The sequence below is a fragment of the Bufo gargarizans genome, unplaced genomic scaffold (assembly GCF_014858855.1).
Source record: "Bufo gargarizans isolate SCDJY-AF-19 unplaced genomic scaffold, ASM1485885v1 original_scaffold_835_pilon, whole genome shotgun sequence".
NCBI lineage: Eukaryota > Metazoa > Chordata > Amphibia > Anura > Bufonidae > Bufo > Bufo gargarizans.
Genome location: NW_025334719.1, coordinates 8,785 through 33,083, shown reverse-complemented (window position 1 = coordinate 33,083; position 24,299 = coordinate 8,785). Strand labels below are relative to the sequence as shown.

General features: G+C 44.8%; 1 protein-coding gene across 1 annotated transcript; it reads left to right on the top strand.

Moving 5' to 3' along the window:
- The first annotated feature begins 19,165 nt into the window (after window positions 1–19,165).
- Window positions 19,166–24,048, top strand: LOC122924133. The gene is made up of 3 exons (XM_044275063.1): window positions 19,166–19,648; window positions 19,720–20,078; window positions 22,944–24,048. Exons 2-3 carry the CDS (start codon window positions 19,723–19,725, stop codon window positions 23,905–23,907), a joined length of 1,320 nt encoding a protein of 439 aa, XP_044130998.1. The 5' UTR covers window positions 19,166–19,648; window positions 19,720–19,722; the 3' UTR covers window positions 23,908–24,048.
- The last annotated feature ends 251 nt before the right edge of the window (window positions 24,049–24,299 follow it).

The window sequence follows — 24,299 nt, the reverse complement described above, 5'->3', positions numbered from 1 at the left end:
AGGAGACGGCGAGACCTCAAACAAGCTTCAGCGGTTCGCGGGGTCTGCAGCGCTTACGGTGTCGAGTGGAGTGCTTGGAGTTCTCGGGAAACGCTAGGAGCATCTATCGACGGAGGTACCCGGTCGGGGTGCCAGGAGATATGCTCCTAGCGCTTCACGAGGACTTCAAGCACTCCACTCGACACCGTAAACGATGCAGACCCACGAACCGCCGAAGCTTGGTTGAGGTCTCGCCGTCTCCTACCCACCCTGGACCTACGACAAGGCAGGAGAATACACAATGTCCTCTGTCCTGGAGACAACTGAGTTGTAATTCAATTATCTCTCAGGACAGAGAACAATCGCCAATACACACAGAGAGACAATGGAACAGATCTCACTACTCATTGTATACAATGTCCTACCCTTTACAATACACATAGACATTTAACATCCCAACATAGCACAAATTAGTTGTAAAAGTCTCTTGGGCCTGGCTGTACTCATGGCTTTTCTGTCGAAAACAGTTCTACAGATTTAAGCTGTGCGGCCGGTCTGTCTTCTCCTTCAAAGTTAATATGGGCCATAATCCTGGGGCAAGAGGCTTGGAGCCAGGCCCCTCCAAAACCCAGTGGCGAGGTTGGTTTCGCCACACATCTCCCCCTCCCAGGGAAGACTAACCAGATACCTGACCTCACGCTTGTCGGTACCTGAGTTAGTCTGGCAGTCCACCCACAACCAAATACTGGACCTGTTGAATTTTGGGGCCTGGCTCTGTTCTGTATGTGTAATGACCGGCAACACACACAGGGAGGAAAACAGGGAAAGCCCTGCACAAGGGAGAGGGAAAGGTGGTGACCCCTAACTCACCTTGCAGCTGGTACCTGCCTGCCCTGACGTCCCTAGACGGGTTCCTCACCCGTGCGGCGATCACGTGCCTAAACCCTGGCTTTCCCTGAAATGAGCCCTAGATAATGAACGGGCCGGTGGGATCGCTAGTCCTCACCACTGCACTAAGAGGGAAACACCAGGGAGAGGACAGACAAACACAAACACCCAGGTGGACGGCAACAATTGTCCACAAAGGTCCAACAGGGATCCGGAGGGTAGCGTTCTAAGGCAACAGTCAGAGAACGCAGCAACACAGCTCCAGTGGGTCAGAATAGATGTCCAGGCAGGAAGCTCTATATCTGGCAACCAGAGAAGTGTGAGAGGGGAATATAAGGAGGATTGGGAGTGCTGGACAAGGAACAGCTGAGAGAAGGAGCTACGGATCCCTGAGTGAGCCAAAAGGGTTTGTAAAGCAAACCCAGAAAGCTACCATAAGGAAACTTCCCTATCTGACATAGAGCGTGCAGCCAACCGCTGCGACCTCCTGACCCCGGGTACAACGGAGTCAGGCGTGGCTCTTGACACCCTCGTGACAGTACCCCCCTCTCTACGAGGGGCCTCCGGACACTCAGGACCAGGTCTCTCAGGATGAGAGGCATGAAAAATCCGGACTAGCCTGTCGGCGTTTACCTCAGACGCAGGAACCCACATTCTTTCCTCGGGACCGTAACCTCTCCAGTGCAACAGATATTGGAGAGAGCGGCGGACCCGACGAGAATTAACAATTTTGGATATCTGAAATTCCAAACTACCATCCACGACAACAGGAGGGGGTGGCAGCGGTGACGGTTCTAGAGGTGGAACATATTTTTTGAGTAACGACTTATGAAAGACATTATGGATTTTAAAAGTCTGAGGTAACTCCAGGCGAAAAGCCACGGGGTTGATGATGGCTACAATCTTGTAAGGACCAATAAACCTAGGACCCAGTTTCCAAGAGGGAACCTTCAACTTGATATTCCTTGTAGACAACCACACATAGTCATTCACTCCTAGGTCCGGACCTGGCGACCGTCTCTTATCAGCCATGCATTTGTATTTACCTCCCATATTTTTCAAGTTAGCTTGCACCTTCTGCCATACTGATGAAAGAGATGACGAAAACCGTTCCTCTTCGGGAACCCCAGAAGACCCCCCCTCTTTGAAAGTACAGAATTGGGGATGAAAACCATATGCACCAAGAAAAGGTGACTTGCCAGTGGATTCCTGACGGCGATTATTTATGGCAAACTCAGCTAACGGTAAATATGACGACCACAACTCTTGGTTTTCAGACACAAAACATCTTAGATATGTCTCCAGGTTTTGGTTGGTACGCTCAGTCTGTCCATTCGACTGAGGATGGAAAGCTGAGGAAAAGGACAAGTGAACCCCTAAACGGGAACAAAAAGCTTTCCAAAATTTAGAAATAAACTGGGTTCCCCGGTCCGAAACAACATCGGAGGGGACCCCGTGAAGCTTCACGATCTCACTGACGAATACCTGAGCAAGAGTTTTAGCATTAGGTAGTGCGGGTAACGCAATAAAGTGTGCCATTTTGCTAAACCTGTCCACTACTACCAAAATCACTGTTTTACCCGCAGACAAAGGTAAGTCAGTGATAAAATCCATAGACAGATGTGTCCATGGTCTATTGGGAATGACGAGTGGTAATAGAGACCCTGCAGGACGTGTATGTGAAACTTTTGCGCGCGCACAGGTAGAACAAGAAGACACAAAATCCAATACATCCTGACGCAACCTTGGCCACCAAAAACGACGAGACAATAGCTCTAAGGTTGCTTTACTACCCGGGTGCCCAGCAAGTGCCGAATTATGATGTTCCTTTAATAATTCGAGACGTAGGTTCAACGGTACAAACAACTTCTCTGAAGGGCAAGAGACCGGGGCGTCCCCCTGGGCCTCTAACACCTTCCCCTCCATAGCAGAGTGTACCGCAGAGACAACTACTCCTCTTTGTAGAATGGGTACCGGATCACTCACATTACCCCCTCCAGGGAAACAACGAGATAGTGCATCAGCCTTGGTGTTCTTTACCCCAGGACGATAGGTAATCACAAAGTTAAACCTGGTAAAAAATAGCGACCACCTAGCCTGTCTAGGGGTGAGACGCTTAGCTGATTCGAGGTACAGCAGATTTTTGTGGTCCGTAAACACAGTGACGGGGTGGACTGCCCCCTCTAAGAAGTGACGCCACTCCTCAAATGCAAGTTTAATAGCTAACAGTTCCCTATTGCCAATATCGTAATTCTGTTCCGCTGCAGATAGTTTTTTAGAAAAGAAAGCACAAGGACGCCATTTGCCAGGAGACGGACCCTGAGACAGCACAGCCCCCACTCCCACCTCTGATGCATCGACCTCAACAATAAAAGGCTGAGAGACATCAGGTTGGACTAGTACAGGTGCTGAGGTAAACCTCTCTTTTAGAGAGGAAAAAGCAACTTTAGCGGCGTCAGACCATTTAGAAAAATCAGTCCCCTTCCTAGTCATGTCAGTAAGGGGTTTTACGATCACCGAATAATTTTTAATGAATTTCCTATAGAAATTCGCAAAGCCCAAGAACCGTTGTAGTGCTTTGAGGTTCTCAGGAAGATCCCAATCCAAAATTGCCTGGACCTTCCTAGGATCCATACGGAAACCTGACGCAGATAAATAATAACCTAGGAATTGTATCTCCTGAACGGCAAAAACACATTTTTCAATTTTAGCATATAATTCATTCGTCCGTAGGACCTGTAGTACTTGTCTGACATGCTCCTCATGTGTTTTCAGATCAGACGAATAAATTAAGATATCATCTAGGTATATTACCACAAACCTGCCGATTAGATGACTAAAAATGTCATTAACGAAATGTTGAAAGACGGCAGGAGCATTGGTCAGGCCGAAAGGCATAACTAGATTTTCATAATGCCCCTCAGGGGTGTTAAACGCTGTCTTCCACTCATCCCCCTCTTTAATACGAATCAGATTGTAGGCCCCCCTAAGATCGAGTTTGGAGAACCACCTAGCACCCGCAATCTGGTTAAACAGGTCAGGAATGAGAGGAAGAGGGTATGGGTCTCGGATGGTTATCCGATTTAGCTCACGGAAATCTAGGCAAGGACGCAGGCCCCCATCTTTCTTTTTAACAAAGAAAAACCCTGCAGCCACGGGTGAAGAAGAGGGTCTGATGTGTCCCTTAGCCAAACTCTCGGAGATATAATCCTTCATGGCTTGTCTCTCTGGACCTGAAAGATTATATAACCTGGTCTTGGGTAATTTTGCGCCGGGAATGAGGTTAACCGGGCAATCATAAGGACGATGAGGTGGTAACTTCTGACAACCCTTTTCAGAAAAAACGTCCTCAAAGTCCGAAACAAATGTAGGTAGGGTAGTTATGGAGGCAACTAAGCAATTGCTAATTAAGCAATTTTCTCTGCACGGCTCACTCCACTCCAATATCTCCCTGGCCTGCCAATCCACCACTGGATTGTGCGCTACCAACCAGGGTAGGCCCAGCACCACCGGAGTGGGAAGCCCCTCCAGAACATAACATGAAAGCATCTCGTTATGGTGGTCCCCTACCCGAAGGTGTAAATTATGAACGATGTGGGTGAGGTTTCTCTGAGACAGAGGAGCAGAATCTATAGCAAATATCGGAATAGATCTCTGTAACGTACAGAGAGACAAACCCATAGTGCGGGCAAAATGGGCATCTATCAAATTTACCCCTGCTCCACTGTCTAGAAAGAAAGAAACAGTCTCTGTCTTATCACCAAAAACAATAACCGCTGGCAACACAAATTGCGATGTACGTATGGAGGAGACGTATACCCCCCGGCTGACATCCTCCACACAGCCTGGGGTTAGTAGTTTTCCGACGTTTTTTTTGTTTCTGAGGAAAGAAGGACAAACGTTAATGAAATGACCCCTCTCCCCACAAAAAAAACAACCCCCACGCCTACGGCGAACCTCAGGAGGACGGACCTGACGAGTAGTTCCTCCTAGCTGCATAGGCTCGTCTATGTCCGTACAGACTAACTGCTGCTTGGGAGGGGTTATCAATGGCTCCGGTTTTTTCAACCTGTCCCTAAGGCGTCTATCTATACGGATAGAAAGGGACATAACTGCATCAAGGGAAAAGGGGGTCTCATACAATGCAAGCGCATCCTTAACCCTTTCGGATAACCCGGAGCAGAACTGACTCCTGAGAGCCGGGTCGTTCCATTGGGTATCCGTAGCCCACCTACGGAAGTCAGAGCAATACTCCTCTACCGGCCGCTCTCCTTGTAGGAGTCTCCGTAATTTTGATTCAGCCAGTGCGACTCGGTCAGGGTCGTCATATATGAGACCCAAGGCCCCGAAAAACTCATCCACTGACCGAAGAGCCTGGGAATCAGTAGGTAAAGAGAACGCCCAGGACTGCGGGTCCCCCTGCAGCAGGGAAATAACAACACCCACCCGCTGTTCTTCATTACCAGAGGAGTAAGGACGCAGTTTAAAGTATAGTTTACAGGCCTCACGGAACGTCAAAAACTTGTCCCTTCCCCCAGAAAATCTGTCAGGGAGAGGGACCTTGGGTTCCGCAACAACCTGGTTACCAGTAGCAACCGCTGGGCTTGCGGTCTGTTGCAATTGCTGCTGTTGCTGGAGGACCGACGCCTTCAATCCTGCCACCTCCAAAGACAGGCCATGAAATTGTTCGGACAGAGCAGCAATTGGATCCATACTGGATTCTAAGTAGGTAAAAAATTTTTTTTTTTTTTTTTTTTTTTTTACCTACACAAAAATAAGGGCCAGATATAATGTAATGACCGGCAACACACACAGGGAGGAAAACAGGGAAAGCCCTGCACAAGGGAGAGGGAAAGGTGGTGACCCCTAACTCACCTTGCAGCTGGTACCTGCCTGCCCTGACGTCCCTAGACGGGTTCCTCACCCGTGCGGCGATCACGTGCCTAAACCCTGGCTTTCCCTGAAATGAGCCCTAGATAATGAACGCCAGGGTTTAGGCACGTGATCGCCGCTAGTCCTCACCACTGCACTAAGAGGGAAACACCAGGGAGAGGACAGACAAACACAAACACCCAGGTGGACGGCAACAATTGTCCACAAAGGTCCAACAGGGATCCGGAGGGTAGCGTTCTAAGGCAACACTCAGAGAACGCAGCAACACAGCTCCAGTGGGTCAGAATAGATGTCCAGGCAGGAAGCTCTATATCTGGCAACCAGAGAAGTGTGAGAGGGGAATATAAGGAGGATTGGGAGTGCTGGACAAGGAACAGCTGAGAGAAGGAGCTACGGATCCCTGAGTGAGCCAAAAGGGTTTGTAAAGCAAACCCAGAAAGCTACAATAAGGAAACTTCCCTATCTGACATAGAGCGTGCAGCCAACCGCTGCAACCTCCTGACCCCGGGTACAACGGAGTCAGGTGTGGCTCTTGACACCCTCGTGACAGTATGTCCCCAGCTGTTGAGTGGGCATCTGCTACTCCTTGCTTCATTGGTGTTCTCTAGCTTGGAGCTGTAGGTACTTGATGGGCAGAGGCCAACTGCGCTCTGCCCAGATGCCAGCTCTTCCGCTGGGGTAGCCTGTGGGAAGTCCGGCTCTGGAGAAGAGGATAGGGGAGGGCAGAGGCCGACTTCGCTCTGCCCAGATGCCAGCTCTTCCGCTGGGGTAGCCTGTGGGAAGTCCGGCTCTGGAGAAGAGGATAGGGGAGGGCAGAGGCCAACTGCACTCTGACCAGATGCCAGCTCTTCTGCTGGGGTAGCCTGTGCGGAGTCAGCCTCTGGACAAGAGGATAGGGGAGGGCAGAGGCCAACTGCGCATTGCCCAGATGCCAGCTCTTCCGCTGGGATTGGGTCAGGGAATCCTGCCCCCAAGATCTTGTTGCGGATCAGCTGTGGAGAGGAGGGATCGCTTACCTCCTCCTCCTGGCATTCCTGCAGGGTTGGTGGGGGATCCGTACCGGCCTGGTGCAGAGACTGCGGTCCCATCTGCCCCAACGGAGTTAGGGGTGCTGTCTCCCTGTGGTTGTGGAGAGAGACCGATTGTCTCCTCTCCCTTCAAGGTACACTGCCGCTGGGGAATGGAGACAATGCTCTCCTCTCCCTGCAAAACATACTGCCGCTGGAGAGCAGGACCAACTGTCCCTACTCCCTGAAACTCCGGCTGCCGTTGGGGATCTGCCCAGCATCCCTGAAGGGCCGGTGGAGAGATCTCAGTCCCATCTCCACCTGCCATATGGGTTTCCCCGCAGGACCAGTCTATGAGGTCCCCTACCTTTGTAGCTGGTACTGAAGCAGGGGATACTTCAGTCGGGTCTTCCCAGCTGTAGGGTTGTAGGTCTGGGACGGCCACCCAGCTCTCTGGCAGTGTATCTTGGGACCAAATTGAGCTGAAGAAGTATTGGTAGTCCTGCTCCAGCTCCCACTCCTTTGCCACTAGAGATGCCAGGTCTTGTCTCACCTCTCTCGTTGTAGCCCAATCATGCATAGCCTCCCTGTGACATAGAAACATAGAAACATAGAATGTGTCGGCAGATAAGAACCATTTGGCCCATCTAGTCTGCCCAATATATCTGAATCCTATGAATAGTCCCTGGTCCTTTCTTATATGAAGGATAGCCTTATGCCTATCCCATGCATGCTTAAACTCCTTCACTGTATTTGCAGCTACCACTTCTGCAGGAAGGCTATTCCATGCATCCACTACTCTCTCAGTGAAGTAATACTTCCTTATATTACTTTTAAACCTTTGCCCCTCTAATTTAAAACTGTGTCCTCTTGTGGTAGTTTTTCTTCTTTTAAAAATGCTCTCCTCTTTTACCTTGTAGTCATAGATATCCCAGAACCGGGACTCTCCAGCATCTCTGAATTCCGGTTCTGCGAAGGCCTCAAACAACAGGCCAGGGCCATCATAATTCTCACCCTCGGGTCTGTCGTGCTCAGCTATCCAGGGGGAGTGCCGAATCACATCCCACCAGAGTGCCTGCTAGGCGTTGTCTAGCCAAAGCTCCTTCCATACCAGGCTCTCCAGTTCTGTCACCCACTCATACAAGGGTTGCTCTCCCAAGATACCCTTCCGCATCACTACACGCTTCTGTAGACGCTGCTCATAACTGTGGAGGCTCTCACCTCGCCGCCGCTGGGCATTTTCTAGGGCATCATGCCAGATTTCCTTTCTGTCTGCATCCCTGTTTTCCGCGGCTGCCTCCTCCTCCTCATCATAGAACGCTGTCCGAAGACTAGCCGATTCCATCCTGCTGTATCCAGGGGCGCTGTACGGATACTAGCGTTGCCCTAAATTTTGTAAATCCACGAACGGTGTCTCCGAGCTGCTTCTCCTCTGGTAAGGTTTTAACACTGTAAATGCATGTGATTGGCTAAAATATAAACTGTCACAGTCTTCTACAAAGGCCCCAGGGGGAGTGTCCCTTGCTAGGAGACCTGCATGAAAGGCTGAAAAATAACCCATTAAAGAGTTGCTGTTTTACATTCAACATAGAGCCTCGTCTCATGTGTGTGGGGATTGCTATACGTGTATACTCCCCTGGCTATAACTACTAGCTCTTGTAAGAGCTCTCTGGATTTAGGAGAGGTTCACCCACTGAAACCTTGTCGTAGGTCCAGGGTGGGTAAAAGACAGTTAGACCTCAACCAAGCTTCGGCGGTTCGTGGGATCTGCAGTGCTTACGGTATCAAGTGGAGTGCTTGCAGTCCTCAGGAAGCACTAGGAGCATCATTTGACGGAGGTACCCGGTCGGGGTGCCAGGAGATCCGTTACACATATTTTATATACTCACACTGCATCACCAGCAGCCTTAGCTGATTATAGGAATGTGTTTTACATCATTTTAGCCTATTTATGGCTCTGAATTTGTGTTCCCTTACCTGGAAAGAACAAACACATGACCTTCAGTATATGGGGATACAGGAAATGTAGCAGTAAATCCTGTCCTCCCATAAATCAAGATCTGCGTTATTCAGTTCCCCTTTGCTGTTTGTAGCTCTGCTTTTCAAGCTTTCTCTCTGCTGCCATCTACTGGTGGTTAATAGCAATGTCATGAATTTTATATAATACAGTCATACTTGTGGATTGTTGAAGCTAGAAATTATATAGATATTAGTTTACTCTTATGGGGTGCCTATTTTTTTATCTCTCTTACACCTACTGTGTCTCTTTAGAGGTTCAGGCAGACATCAGGAAGGAAATTGAAGAGATGTTGCATTTAGGGGTCATTCAGAAATCCTACAGCGCTTGGGCCTCCCTGGTGGTTCTTGTCTATAAGAAAGATTAGACAACCAGGTTCTGTGTGGATTAGCAGAAACTGAATGCCATCACAACCTCGGATGCTTACCCCATGCCCAGGATCGATGAATTGTTAGATAAGTTGGGAAAGTGGGAAACGCCCTCCACACCACAGAGGGGGTTAGAATGGAAAGGAAGGGTCCACTCTCTGTCCCTGCAGCTCTGCCATTTACACTGCCACCTGCTGTTGAACCAGGAACATTACATTATAACATAAATAGTTTAGCAAAATAGGAAATGCACATTGTGGCGGAACCCGCCTCACCACTGGGCATTGGAGAGGCCTGGCTGGCCGCCTCCTACCTGCTGACTATGGCCCCTGGTGATTTGGTACGTTTGAATGCAATATTTGGGCATGTGGTATTTTATATTGCTGCTACTGGCCCTTTAATGGCCATCCGGGGACATATCTGACTTTTAGGAACAATGCCCCTTTTAGACTGAGTAGCAGATTGCATTCAGGCTGTCCTACAGACTATGCATGTTATTATGTGTTCGGTTACATTGTATCTGTGTATGCCAGGGGTCAAGTTAGTCCATTACGTTTGGTAATTGTATTGTGTGGAATGCGTCTGAGACAATGCTATTGTGTTGGTTAATTACGTCTCAGACAAGGCTCATTGTGTTTTGTTTATTGCGTTACAGACAGAGGGAAGGGGATTTTGTGTACAATTGCTGGGAAGGTTTAAATACTGTAGATACATATGATTGGCTGTGGGTGGTACCTTGTTGGAAGATGTGTATAAATCAATGCTTGTGTTAAAATAAAGTGAGTTCCTGTTTTAACCCTCAAGGTGAAGTGTCGTCTCATCATTGGGGGAGGATTTTTGGTATGCTGTCCCAGTTTGACTGCTAGGAGTGTAAACCTATTCGTATGGTTCCTATTCAACTGTCTACAGCATTCATATGCATCAAGAGGATTTATATGCTGGTTCGGTGATTGTGGTGTCTGCCAGAGTGCTTGGAAGCCTCAGGAAAACGCTAGGCGCATCCGTAAACGGAGGTACTCAGTCGGGGTGCCAGGAGATCCGTTACACACATTGTTTAGGACCTGAAAATAAATGCATGGATGACGTTGGGTTAACCAATAAAGACCGTAGCAGGGTGCAGAAGTGGTAATGCTGGGGCGTTACAGATGTGGTTAATATTTCACTCACTTCCCTGTGACTGTGACAATCCGATGTCACCAGCGATTTAGAAAGCAGCAAACCAGGAAGAAGAAAGGACAAAGTCTGAAGGAGAAGAAGTCACAGCAGAAGTGAGAGGAGAGCTGGCAGCACGGAGCGCACAGGAGCCGCAGAATGGACCGGTACCAGCCCATCCTGGCCCTCATCCTGCTGCTGGGACTGACAGGTAAAGCCACCGCTGCAGGCTGGACATGAGGTCCTCGATGTGACACGGACGGGGGGGACTTTCCTCTGTATATATTGTATAGAACTTATACTACAACCCGTCACTGACCCCACACAGAAGGTGTCCATAATAAGGTGTCAGATAACGGAAACAACGTAGCGTCTGTAGCAGAGGAATAGAACCCCGGCCTCTCCGCAGACTGACAGGATCAGTCTGAGATGTTTCTTCTGCGTCTCTAATGAATAAAGTGCAAAGAGTTAAATGGAAGCCACATGGGATGGCCGCCCTCCTGGGGTGTCGGAGCCCCCGCTCCTGTCGTTGCACAGGGGGTCAGGGCAGTGCACGCTCCTCCTGGATTCTGTCCTGAATGCAGAGCTCGTTCTGTGGGATATCAGGATCCGGAGGATATACAGTACATTCCGGATTCATCAGCCCCCCCATACACACGGACACTGCAGCCATCAATCACTGTGCACCCCCACATACTGCACCTGCTGGGGCACCATATGGCGGCACACTGAGCCCTGCAGCCTTGCAATGTGGAGCCGCAGACACATGACTGCCACCACACAGTCTCCCAATGTAGCAGGGATCGGGGACTATTATCTGCAGTAATACGGGGGCCACATGAGGAGACACGGCCTCCCGTCCCCCGCTGCCAGCGCTCAGAGCTGCACTGAAGCACACAGTCCACACCGCTGCGCTAATGTAAAGGAGAGGACTTCTGTCCGCATGCGCAGCAGAGGGGATGGGGCAGGAGGAAAATAAAACATAGTGATCTGGACTCCGTATGTGGAGAGTGACCCCGATATTACTACAGATAATAGTCCGCAGATTATATTACATACAGGTGATGTGTATACCGTTATATATCCTCAGTGTACATTGTATATTACATACAGGAGATGTGTATACCGTTATATCTCCTCAGTGTACATTGTATATTACATACAGGAGATGTGTATACCGTTATATCTCCTCAGTGTACAGTGTATATTACATACAGGTGATGTGTATACCGTTATATCTCCTCAGTGTACATTGTATATTACATACAGGTGATGTGTATACCGTTATATCTCCTCAGTGTACATTGTATATTACATACAGGAGATGTGTATACCGTTATATCTCCTCAGTGTACATTGTATATTACATACAGGTGATGTGTATACCGTTATATCTCCTCAGTGTACATTGTATATTACATACAGGTGATGTGTATACCGTTATATCTCCTCAGTGTACATTGTATATTACATACAGGTGATGTGTATACCGTTATATCTCCTCAGTGTACATTGTATATTACATACAGGAGATGTGTATACCGTTATATATCCTCAGTGTACATTGTATATTACATACAGGAGATGTGTATACCGTTATATCTCCTCAGTGACTGTACATTGTATATTACATACAGGTGATGTGTATACCGTTATATCTCCTCAGTGTACAGTGTATATTACATACAGGTGATGTGTATACCGTTATATCTCCTCAGTGTACATTGTATATTACATACAGGTGATGTGTATACCGTTATATCTCCTCAGTGTACATTGTATATTACATACAGGAGATGTGTATACCGTTATATCTCCTCAGTGTACATTGTATATTACATACAGGAGATGTGTATACCGTTATATCTCCTCAGTGTACATTGTATATTACATACAGGTGATGTGTATACCGTTATATCTTCTCAGTGTACATTGTATATTACATACAGGAGATGTGTATACCGTTATATCTCCTCAGTGTACATTGTATATTACATACAGGAGATGTGTATACCGTTATATCTCCTCAGTGTACATTGTATATTACATACAGGAGATGTGTATACCGTTATATCTCCTCAGTGTACATTGTATATTACATACAGGTGATGTGTATACCGTTATATCTCCTCAGTGTACATTGTATATTACATACAGGTGATGTGTATACCGTTATATCTCCTCAGTGTACAGTGTATATTACATACAGGTGATGTGTATACCGTTATATCTCCTCAGTGTACATTGTATATTACATACAGGTGATGTGTATACCGTTATATCTCCTCTGTGTACATTGTATATTACATACAGGAGATGTGTATACCGTTATATCTCCTCAGTGTACATTGTATATTATATACAGGAGATGTGTATACCGTATATCTCCTCAGTGTACAGTGTATATACATACAGGTGATGTGTATACCGTTATATCTCCTCAGTGTACAGTGTATATTACATACAGGTGATGTGTATACCGTTATATCTCCTCAGTGTACATTGTATATTACATACAGGTGATGTGTATACCGTTATATCTCCTCAGTGTACATTGTATATTACATACAGGTGATGTGTATACCGTTATATCTCCTCTGTGTACATTGTATATTACATACAGGTGATGTGTATACCGTTATATCTCCTCTGTGTACATTGTATATTACATACAGGAGATGTGTATACCGTTATATCTCCTCAGTGTACAGTGTATATTACATACAGGTGATGTGTATACCGTTATATCTCCTCAGTGTACATTGTATATTACATACAGTGATGTGTATACCGTTATATCTCCTCAGTGTACATTGTATATTACATACAGGTGATGTGTATACCGTTATATCTCCTCAGTGTACATTGTATATTACATACAGGAGATGTGTATACCGTTATATCTCCTCAGTGTACATTGTATATTACATACAGGTGATGTGTATACCGTTATATCTCCTCAGTGTACATTGTATATTACATACAGGAGATGTGTATACCGTTATATCTCCTCAGTGTACATTGTATATTACATACAGGAGATGTGCATACCGTTATATCTCCTCAGTGTACATTGTATATTACATACAGGAGATGTGTATACCGTTATATCTCCTCAGTGTACATTGTATATTACATACAGGAGATGTGTATACCGTTATATCTCCTCAGTGTACATTGTATATTACATACAGGAGATGTGTATACCGTTATATCTCCTCAGTGTACATTGTATATTACATACAGGTGATGTGTATACCGTTATATCTCCTCAGTGTACAGTGTATATTACATACAGGTGATGTGTATACCGTTATATCTCCTCAGTGTACATTGTATATTACATACAGGAGATGTGTATACCGTTATATCTCCTCAGTGTACATTGTATATTACATACAGGTGATGTGTATACCGTTATATCTCCTCAGTGTACATTGTATATTACATACAGGAGATGTGTATACCGTTATATCTCCTCAGTGTACATTGTATATTACATACAGGAGATGTGTATACCGTTATATCTCCTCAGTGTACATTGTATATTACATACAGGAGATGTGTATACCGTTATATCTCCTCAGTGTACATTGTATATTACATACAGGTGATGTGTATAACGTTATATCTCCTCAGTGTACATTGTATATTACATACAGGTGATGTGTATACCGTTATATCTCCTCAGTGTACATTGTAGATTATATACAGGTGATGTGTATACCGTTATATCTCCTCAGTGTACATTGTATATTACATACAGGAGATGTGTATACCGTTATATCTCCTCAGTGTACATTGTATATTACATACAGGAGATGTGTATACCGTTATATCTCCTCAGTGTACATTGTATATTACATACAGGAGATGTGTATACCGTTATATCTCCTCAGTGTACATTGTATATTACATACAGGAGATGTGTATACCGTTATATCTCCTCAGTGTACATTGTATATTACATACAGGTGATGTGTATACCGTTATATCTCCTCAGTGTACATTGTATATTACATACAGGTGATGTGTATAACGTTATATCTCCTCAGTGTACATTGTATATTACATACAGGTGATGTGTATACCGCTATATCTCCTCAGTGTACATTGTATATTACATACAGGTGATGTGTATACCGTTATATCTCCTCAGTGTACATTGTATATTACATACAGGTGATGTGTATACCGTTATATCTCCTCAGTGTACATTGCATATTACATACAGGAGATGTGTATACCGTTATATCTCCTCAGTGTACATTGTATATTACATACAGGAGATGTGTATACCGTTATATCTCCTCAGTGTACATTGTATATTACATACAGGAGATGTGTATACCGTTATATCTCCTCAGTGTACATTGTATATTACATACAGGAGATGTGTATACCGTTATATCTCCTCAGTGTACATTGTATATTACATACAGGTGATGTGTATACCGTTATATCTCCTCAGTGTACAGTGTATATTACATACAGGTGATGTGTATACCGTTATATCTCCTCAGTGTACATTGTATATTACATACAGGAGATGTGTATACCGTTATATCTCCTCAGTGTACATTGTATATTACATACAGGTGATGTGTATACCGTATATCCTCCAGTGTACTTGTATATTACATACAGGTGATGTGTATACCGCTATATCTCCTCAGTGTACATTGTATATTACATACAGGTGATGTGTATACCGTTATATCTCCTCAGTGTACAGTGTATATTACATACAAGAGATGTGTATACCGTTATATCTCCTCAGTGTACATTGTATATTACATACAGGCGATGTGTATACCGTTATATCTCCTCAGTGTACATTGTATATTACATACAGGATGATGTGTATACCGTTATATCTCCTCAGTGTACATTGTATATTACATACAGGTGATGTGTATACGTTATATCTCCTCAGTGTACATTGTATATTACATACAGGAGATGTGTTATACCGTTATATCTCCTCAGTGTACATTGTATATTACATACAGGTGATGTGTATACCGTTATATCTCCTCAGTGTACATTGTATATTACATACAGGAGATGTGTATACCGTTATATCTCCTCAGTGTACATTGTATATTACATACAGGTGATGTGTATACCATTATATCTCCTCAGTGTACATTGTATATTACATACAGGAGATGTGTATACCGTTATATCTCCTCAGTGTACATTGTATATTACATACAGGAGATGTGTATACCGTTATATCTCCTCAGTGTACATTGTATATTACATACAGGAGATGTGTATACCGTTATATCTCCTCAGTGTACATTGTATATTACATACAGGAGATGTGTATACCGTTATATCTCCTCAGTGTACATTGTATATTACATACAGGTGATGTGTAATACCGTTATATCTCCTCAGTGTACATTGTATATTACATACAGGTGATGTGTATACCGTTATATCTCCTCAGTGTACATTGTATATTACATACAGGGAGGTGTATACCGTTATATCTCCTCAGTGTACATTGTATATTACATACAGGGATGTGTATACCGTTATCTCCTCAGTGTACATTGTATATTACATACAGGTGATGTGTTTACCATTATATCTCCTCAGTGTACATTGTATATTACATACAGGAGATGTGTATACCGTTATATCTCCTCAGTGTACATTGTATATTACATACAGGAGATGTGTATACCGTTATATCTCCTCAGTGTACATTGTATATTACATACAGGTGATGTGTATACCGTTATATCTCCTCAGTGTACAGTGTATATTACATACAAGAGATGTGTATACCGTTATATCTCCTCAGTGTACATTGTATATTACATACAGGAGATGTGTATACCATTATATCTCCTCAGTGTACAGTGTATATTACATACAAGAGGATGTGTATACCGTTATATCTCCTCAGTGTACATTGTATATTACATACAGGTGATGTGTATAACGTTATATCTCCTCAGTGTACATTGTATATTACATACAGGTGATGTGTATACCGTTATATCTCCTCAGTGTACATTGTATATTACATACAGGAGATGTGTATACCGTTATATCTCCTCAGTGTACATTGTATATTACATACAGGAGATGTGTATACCGTTATATCTCCTCAGTGTACATTGTATATTACATACAGGAGATGTGTATACCGTTATATCTCCTCAGTGTACATTGTATATTACATACAGGAGATGTGTATACCGTTATATCTCCTCAGTGTACATTGTATATTACATACAGGAGATGTGTATACCGTTATATCTCCTCAGTGTACATTGTATATTACATACAGGAGATGTGTATACCGTTATATCTCCTCAGTGTACATTGTATATTACATACAGGTGATGTGTATACCGGTTATATCTCCTCAGTGTACAGTGTATATTACATACAGGTGATGTGTATACCGTTATATCTCCTCAGTGTACATTGTATATTACATACAGGAGATGTGTATACCGTTATATCTCCTCAGTGTACAATTGTATATTACATACAGGTGATGTGTATACCGCTATATCTCCTCAGTGTACATGTATATTACATACAGGAGATGTGTATACCGTTATATCTCCTCAGTGTACATTGTATTTACATACAGGAGATGTGTATACCGTTATATCTCCTCAGTGTACATTGTATATTACATACAGGAGATGTGTATACCGTTATATCTCCTCAGTGTACATTGTATATTACATACAGGATGTGTATACCGTTATATCTCCTCAGTGTACATTGTATATTACATACAGAGTGTGTATACCGTTATATCTCCTCAGTGTACATTGTATATTACATACAGGTGATGTGTATACCGTTATATCTCCTCAGTGTACATTGTATATTACATACAGGTGATGTGTATACCGTATATCTCCTCAGTGTACATTGTATATTACATACAGGAGTGTGTATACCGTTATATCTCCTCAGTGTACATTGTATATTACATACAGGTGATGTGTATACCGTTATATCTCCTCAGTGTACATTGTATATTACATACAGGTGATGTGTATACCGTATATCTCCTCAGTGTACATTGTATATTACATACAGGAGATGTGTATACCGTTATATCTCCTCAGTGTACATTGTATATTACATACAGGTGATGTGTATACCGTTATATCTCCTCAGTGTACATTGTATATTACATACAGGTGATGTGTTTACCATTATATCTCCTCAGTGTACATTGTATATTACATACAGGAGATGTGTATACCGTTATATCTCCTCAGTGTACATTGTATATTACATACAAGAGATGTGTATACCGTTATATCTCCTCAGTGTACATTGTATATTACATACAGGAGATGTGTATACCGTTATATCTCCTCAGTGTACATTGTATATTACATACAGGAGATGTGTATACCATTATATCTCCTCAGTGTACATTGTATATTACATACAGGTGATGTGTATACCGTTATATCTCCTCAGTGTACATTGTATATTACATACAGGAGATGTGTATACCGTTATATCTCCTCAGTGTACATTGTATATTACATACAGGTGATGTGTATACCGTTATATCTCCTCAGTGTACAGTGTATATTACATACAGGTGATGTGTATACGTTATATCTCCTCAGTGTACATTGTATATTACATACAGGAGATGTGTATACCGTTATATCTCCTCAGTGTACATTGTATATTACATACAGGTGATGTGTATACCGCTATATCTCCTCAGTGTACATTGTATATTACATACAGGTGATGTGTATACCGTTATATCTCCTCAGTGTACAGTGTATATTACATACAAGAGATGTGTATACCGTTATATCTCCTCAGTGTACATTGTATATTACATACAGGAGATGTGTATACCGTTATATCTCCTCAGTGTACATTGTATATTACATACAGGTGATGTGTATACGTTATATCTCCTCAGTGTACATTGTATATTACATACAGGAGATGTGTATACCGTTATATCTCCTCAGTGTACATTGTATATTACATACAGGTGATGTGTATACCGTTATATCTCCTCAGTGTACACTGTATATTACATACAGGTGATGTGTATACCGTTATATCTCCTCAGTGTACATTGTATATTACATACAGGAGATGTGTATACCGTTATATCTCCTCAGTGTACCATTGTATATTACATACAGGTGATGTGTATACCGTTATATCTCCTCAGTGTACATGTATATTACATACAGGTGATGTGTATACCGTTATATCTCCTCAGTGTACATTGTATATTACATACAGGAGATGTGTATACCGTTATATCTCCTCAGTGTACATTGTATATTACATACAGGTGATGTGTATACCGTTATATCTCCTCAGTGTACATTGTATATTACATACAGGTGATGTGTTTACCATTATATCTCCTCAGTGTACATTGTATATTACATACAGGTGATGTGTATACCGTTATATCTCCTCAGTGTACATTGTATATTACATACAGGAGATGTGTATACCGTTATATCTCCTCAGTGTACATTGTATATTACATACAAGAGATGTGTATACCGTTATATCTCCTCAGTGTACATTGTATATTACATACAGGAGATGTGTATACCGTTATATCTCCTCAGTGTACATTGTATATTACATACAGGAGATGTGTATACCATTATATCTCCTCAGTGTACATTGTATATTACATACAGGTGATGTGTATACCGTTATATCTCCTCAGTGTACATTGTATATTACATACAGGTGATGTGTATACCGTTATATCTCCTCAGTGTACATTGTATATTACATACAGGTGATGTGTTTACCATTATTTCCCTTACGTCCTAACCAGCAGCACATGTGGGGGTTTATCCGCCCCAGTGAAACTGGTAGGACAGACGGAATGTTTAATGAAGTAAAGTAATCAAATAAATCCACGCCCCCATTACCTCACTATAAGAGGCCAAACCCCCCATACATCAGTGTGTTTTTTTCTGTCCTTGGGACTGCAGGACAGACGGGGCAGCCATTTGGCTGCCATGCTCTTAGATTTCATGCTAACCTTGTGTTTCTCTTTCAGGGTTGCAGCTTATCTGATCAAGCTGGTGCTGCCGGCATGTTGGAGGCTCGGAGCTCCTGCATTCAGCTTCCTGTTTGGCTTACACACATTGTGTTCCAGCGCCCTCTGGTGGTTTGTTGCTGAACAACAATGATTAAAGTTTGTTCAAACCTGGCGTCTGACGTCAGTTTGGGCGCCAAATTTGAATATATAAAGCCTCCAGTCCTTCCAGGCTGTGCTGTTGCAGCCTTGGGTTGGTTACTGAGGCAGACTACTTTAGTCACCAGCTTTCCTGTGTCTGGTAGGTTTGCTGCTTCCTTGGTTAGCTAATGAATAGACATTGTTCATTCATTTTTAACTCTTTCTCTGCAGATAATGTCCTCTGCCGGTGATGGGGATCGGACTGGGCGCAAGACGTCATCCAAGCGCAAGCATTTGGCGTGTAGGGATTGTGACACCCCTCTAGCGGACTCCTATGAATTTAATAGGTGTCCCTCTTGCCGTCCTCCTCCTCCTCTGCCTCCTGATACGGAGCCTACCATACGGGACGTAGTAGTCTGGGTAAAGGACTTTGTGGAGTCCTCAATGAACACCCTAAGGGATTCCGTGTCATCCAGAAGACCCAGTGTCCGATCTCCTCTGAGACCCACTCCTATGCAGGAGGAAGTCTACCATACCGTGGACGAAGTCCATTCCTCTGAGTCTAGCGGGGAGGAAGAAGAGGCTGGAAGGTACGCCTTTCCTGTAGAGAAGACCCAGAGGTTACTTAGATCCATCCGGTCGGGGGACCAGGATGTTGATCCCGGGGAAGCTTCAGAGTCCACCTCTAGGGGGCCAAGGGCCTTCAAAGTGGACGAGACTCTGTCTCGATTAATGAAGCTAGAATGGAAACATCCTGAGAAGGCACCGGTCATCTCAAAGCGCTTCAAGTCCATGTTCCCGATTGTGACTTCCCAATTTGACCAGTGGGGCACTGTGCCCAAAGTTGATTTGGCAATTGCAAAATTGTCTAAGAGGACTCTTGTCCCGGCTGATGACGGCTCCAACTTACAGGACCCGATGGACAGGCGGGTAGAATGCACCTTGAGAAGGTCTTACTCCACTGCTGCTGCTGCTGCATCTGTGGCCATATCCTCTACGGAGGTAGCCGTCTTCCTCCAAAGACGCCTCCGACAGGTGCAGTCGGATATCGACTCTGGCATATCCCGTGATGACATCCTGGCGCAGTTTAAGTCCATTCTACGTGCCGTGGAATTTCTGTGTGACTCTGGCCCACAACAGTTAAAATTAGCCTCTAAAGCTATGGCCCTCTCTGCAGCGGGTAGGAGGCCACTATGGCTAAAACCTTGGGTGGCAGATAATGCCTCCAAGTATAATTTATGCAGCCTCCCTTACGAGCCAGGAAGGCTTTTTGGGACTGAACTGGACCGCATTATGGAGGGTCTTGCCGATAAAAAGGGCAAATGCCTTCCTCAAACCCCTAAGGGTAGGGGTAGGCAGGGTAGAGGGTCCAGATCCTTTCAGGGCCAATCCAGGCCTCAGCGAGGCCGTGGGTCCAGGAGGGGAGGATCATATCGTTCCGGTGGGAACAAAAACAATAAAGCCGACCAGTGACGGCCCTCCCCTTCCGTCAGATCCAGTCATAAATTTGACTCCTATTCTTTCAGACCTCCCAGTCGGAGGCCGTTTAACTTTTTTTCTAAATACCTGGACAGAGTTTGTTCCAGATCCCTGGGTCCTGAATATAATAAGGACAGGGTACAGGATAGAATTTTTATCTGTTCCCCCAGAAAAATTTGTTTTGACAAGATTACTTCCACGCGCGAAGCAAACGGTGTTGGAGGAGTCTATACTGGAATACAGGCGGAAAGGGGCCTTGGAGGAGGTTCCTCCAGAAGAGATTGGATCCGGCGTCTATTCGCCAGTTTTCCTTGTTCCCAAAGCCACAGGAGGTTGGCGCATGATCATAGATCTCCGCTACCTCAACCGATTCATAAAGAAAAGGCGGTTCCGGATGGAAACCATCAAATCGGTAATCAGCATCCTGAGCCCAGGGGACCTGATGGTCACACTGGATCTAAGGGATGCCTATCTCCACATCCCTGTGTGCCAGGCCCACAGGAAGTATCTACGAGTGGCAGTAAGTCTCAGAGGGACGGTGAAACATTTTCAGTTTGCCGCACTTCCCTTCGGCATCACAACCGCGCCCTACATCTTCACCAAAGTGGTGATAGCTGTAGTAGCTCCCCTCAGATTGAGAGGCCTGGAGATCATTCCATATCTGGACGATTGGCTTCTAAAAGCCCACTCGGTAGAGACGCTTCATCTTCATCTTCTGCAGGCTCAGTCCTTCCTCCAGCGCTTGGGCTGGATTATCAATTGGCAGAAGTCAGAGATTTCTCCCTCCACTACCAGGAGGTTTCTGGGGTTCATAATAGATTCTGCCAACATGACGCTCTACCTTTCTCCGGAAAGGAAGTTACGCATTTCCAAGACTGCAGATCAACTCATGGTTCCCCGCCGGGTAACTATCAGAGTATTGATGAGGATGTTAGGCCTAATGTCAGCAGCCGTGGATGCGGTTCCTTGGGCCTTGTGGCATATTCGCCCTCTTCAAGCGGAAGTTCTGAGTCTATGGGATCGAACTCCCAGAGGGCTAGAGACAAAGTGCTCCCTGTCATCTCAAGCTCGCCGCTCACTGAAGTGGTGGAAACAGGTCAAAGATGGGAGGTCCTTGATCCAACCTTGTTGGATCCTGTTGACGACAGATGCATCCCTTCTAGGCTGGGGTGCCCATCTAGAGGAACTTCAAGTTCAAGGATCCTGGAGCCCTCAAGAGCGTTTGATGTCATCCAATCTGAGAGAACTCAGAGCAATCCGGATGGCTCTCTTTCATTTTTTCCCCCTTATCAGAAACAAGGCTGTAAGGGTTCGCTCAGACAATTCTACTGCGGTATCTTACATCAACAAACAGGGAGGCACCAGGTCTCAGAGTCTACTCTCAGAAGTAGGTCTAATTCTGTCTTGGGCAGAGCAGAATCTTTCCCACCTTTCAGCAGTCCACATTCGGGGGTCCCTGAATGTGGTTGCAGACCAGCTCAGCAGAGGAGTCCCAGCTCTGGGAGAAATGTCTCTGAATCAGGAGATCTTTCATCAGATCACTCTCCGGTGGGGTCGCCCGGACATAGATCTCATGGCGACAAGATTCAATGCCAAAGTGGAAACGTTCTGTTCCCTGTATCGGGAGGACAATCCCTTGGCAGTAGATGCTCTGTCAATTCCATGGGAGTTCAGGCTGGCCTACATCTTTCCTCCCATCGCCATGATACCCAGGGTATTGATGAAGATTCGGCAGGACCAAGCCTCAGTAATAGCCGTGATTCCATTCTGGCCCAGGAGGTCTTGGTTTACCCTGCTCATGCAGATGAGCCGAGGGCAATATTGGAAGCTTCCCCCAATGCAGAACCTGGTGTCCCGGGGCACTCAGCTCTGCCTGGATCCATCCAGACTCAATCTGACAGCCTGGAGATTGATGAGTCCCTTCTAGAGCCGGAAGGGCTATCAGCAGCGGTCTTAAGAACGATGTCTCATTCCAGAGCTCCTGCGACTGTCAAGGCCTACGCCAGGGTAAAGCGCATTTTTCTTCTATGGTGTGCATCTCATCAAGTACCATCTCAGGATCCTCCAGTATCAGCTATTCTTCAGTTCATGCAGGATGGACTAGATAAGGGCCTCAGCCCTTCTACACTCAAGGTACAGATCTCTGCTCTGTCAGCCGCCTTTGGCAGATCTTTACATCAAGACCCTCTGATTAAGAGGTTCCTTAAAGGAGCCGTACGTCTTAAGCCTAGCATTTCAAGACCTATACCGCAGTGGGATCTCTCAGTGGTGCTTAAAGGGTTGAGTGGTCCTCCCTTTGAACCCTTGGAAGAAGTGGACTTTAAGTTTTTATCCTGGAAGGTAACCTTTTTGTTGGCCGTAACTTCGGCCAAACGCATTTCAGAGCTTCAGGCTTTTTCGGCATATGAGCCATACACTTTATTTTTACCGGACAGAGTCCTTTTACGTTTTTTACCCACCTTTTTGCCTAAGGTGCCCTCTGTGCACAACATTAATCAAGTTGTGTCTTTGCCTGTGTTATGTTCCTCTTCTTCCTCTGCAGAAGAAACTTCCCTCCATACTCTGGATGTGGCCAGATGTTTGAGAATCTACATTGAGAGATCCCGGGAGTTCAGAAGGTCAGAGAATCTTCTTATCCTGTTCTTTGGCAGGAATAAAGGGAAGAAGGCCTCTAAGCCTACTCTAAGTAGATGGATCAGAGAGGCCATCAGAGAATCTTTCGCTTCCCAGAATAGACCTCCTCCTGCCTTTGTCACTGCTCACTCCACCCGAGCAGTCTCTACTAGTTGGGCCGAAAGGTCTCTTATTCCTCTGGAACAGATCTGTTCCGCGGCCTCCTGGAGCTCACATTCTACCTTTGTGAGCCATTATAGACTCAACCTCAGGGGATCAGAAGACACTGCCTTTGGGCGGTCTGTTTTGAATTCCATTCAGCATTGAAGTCCCTACCCTTTAGGCTAACTTCTTGCTAAGTCCCCACATGTGCTGCTGGTTAGGACGTAAGGGAAGCGTTAATTTCTTAACGTTAATTTGTTTTCCCTTAGTCCTAACAGCAGCACACAAATATCCCTCCCTTTGTTTTTTGAGAGTTTCTTGTTATGACACACTGATGTATGGGGGGTTTGGCCTCTTATAGTGAGGTAATGGGGGCGTGGATTTATTTGATTACTTTACTTCATTAAACATTCCGTCTGTCCTACCAGTTTCACTGGGGCGGATAAACCCCCACATGTGCTGCTGTTAGGACTAAGGGAAAACAAATTAACGTTAAGAAATTAACGCATCTCCTCAGTGTACATTGTATATTACATACAGGAGATGTGTATACCGTT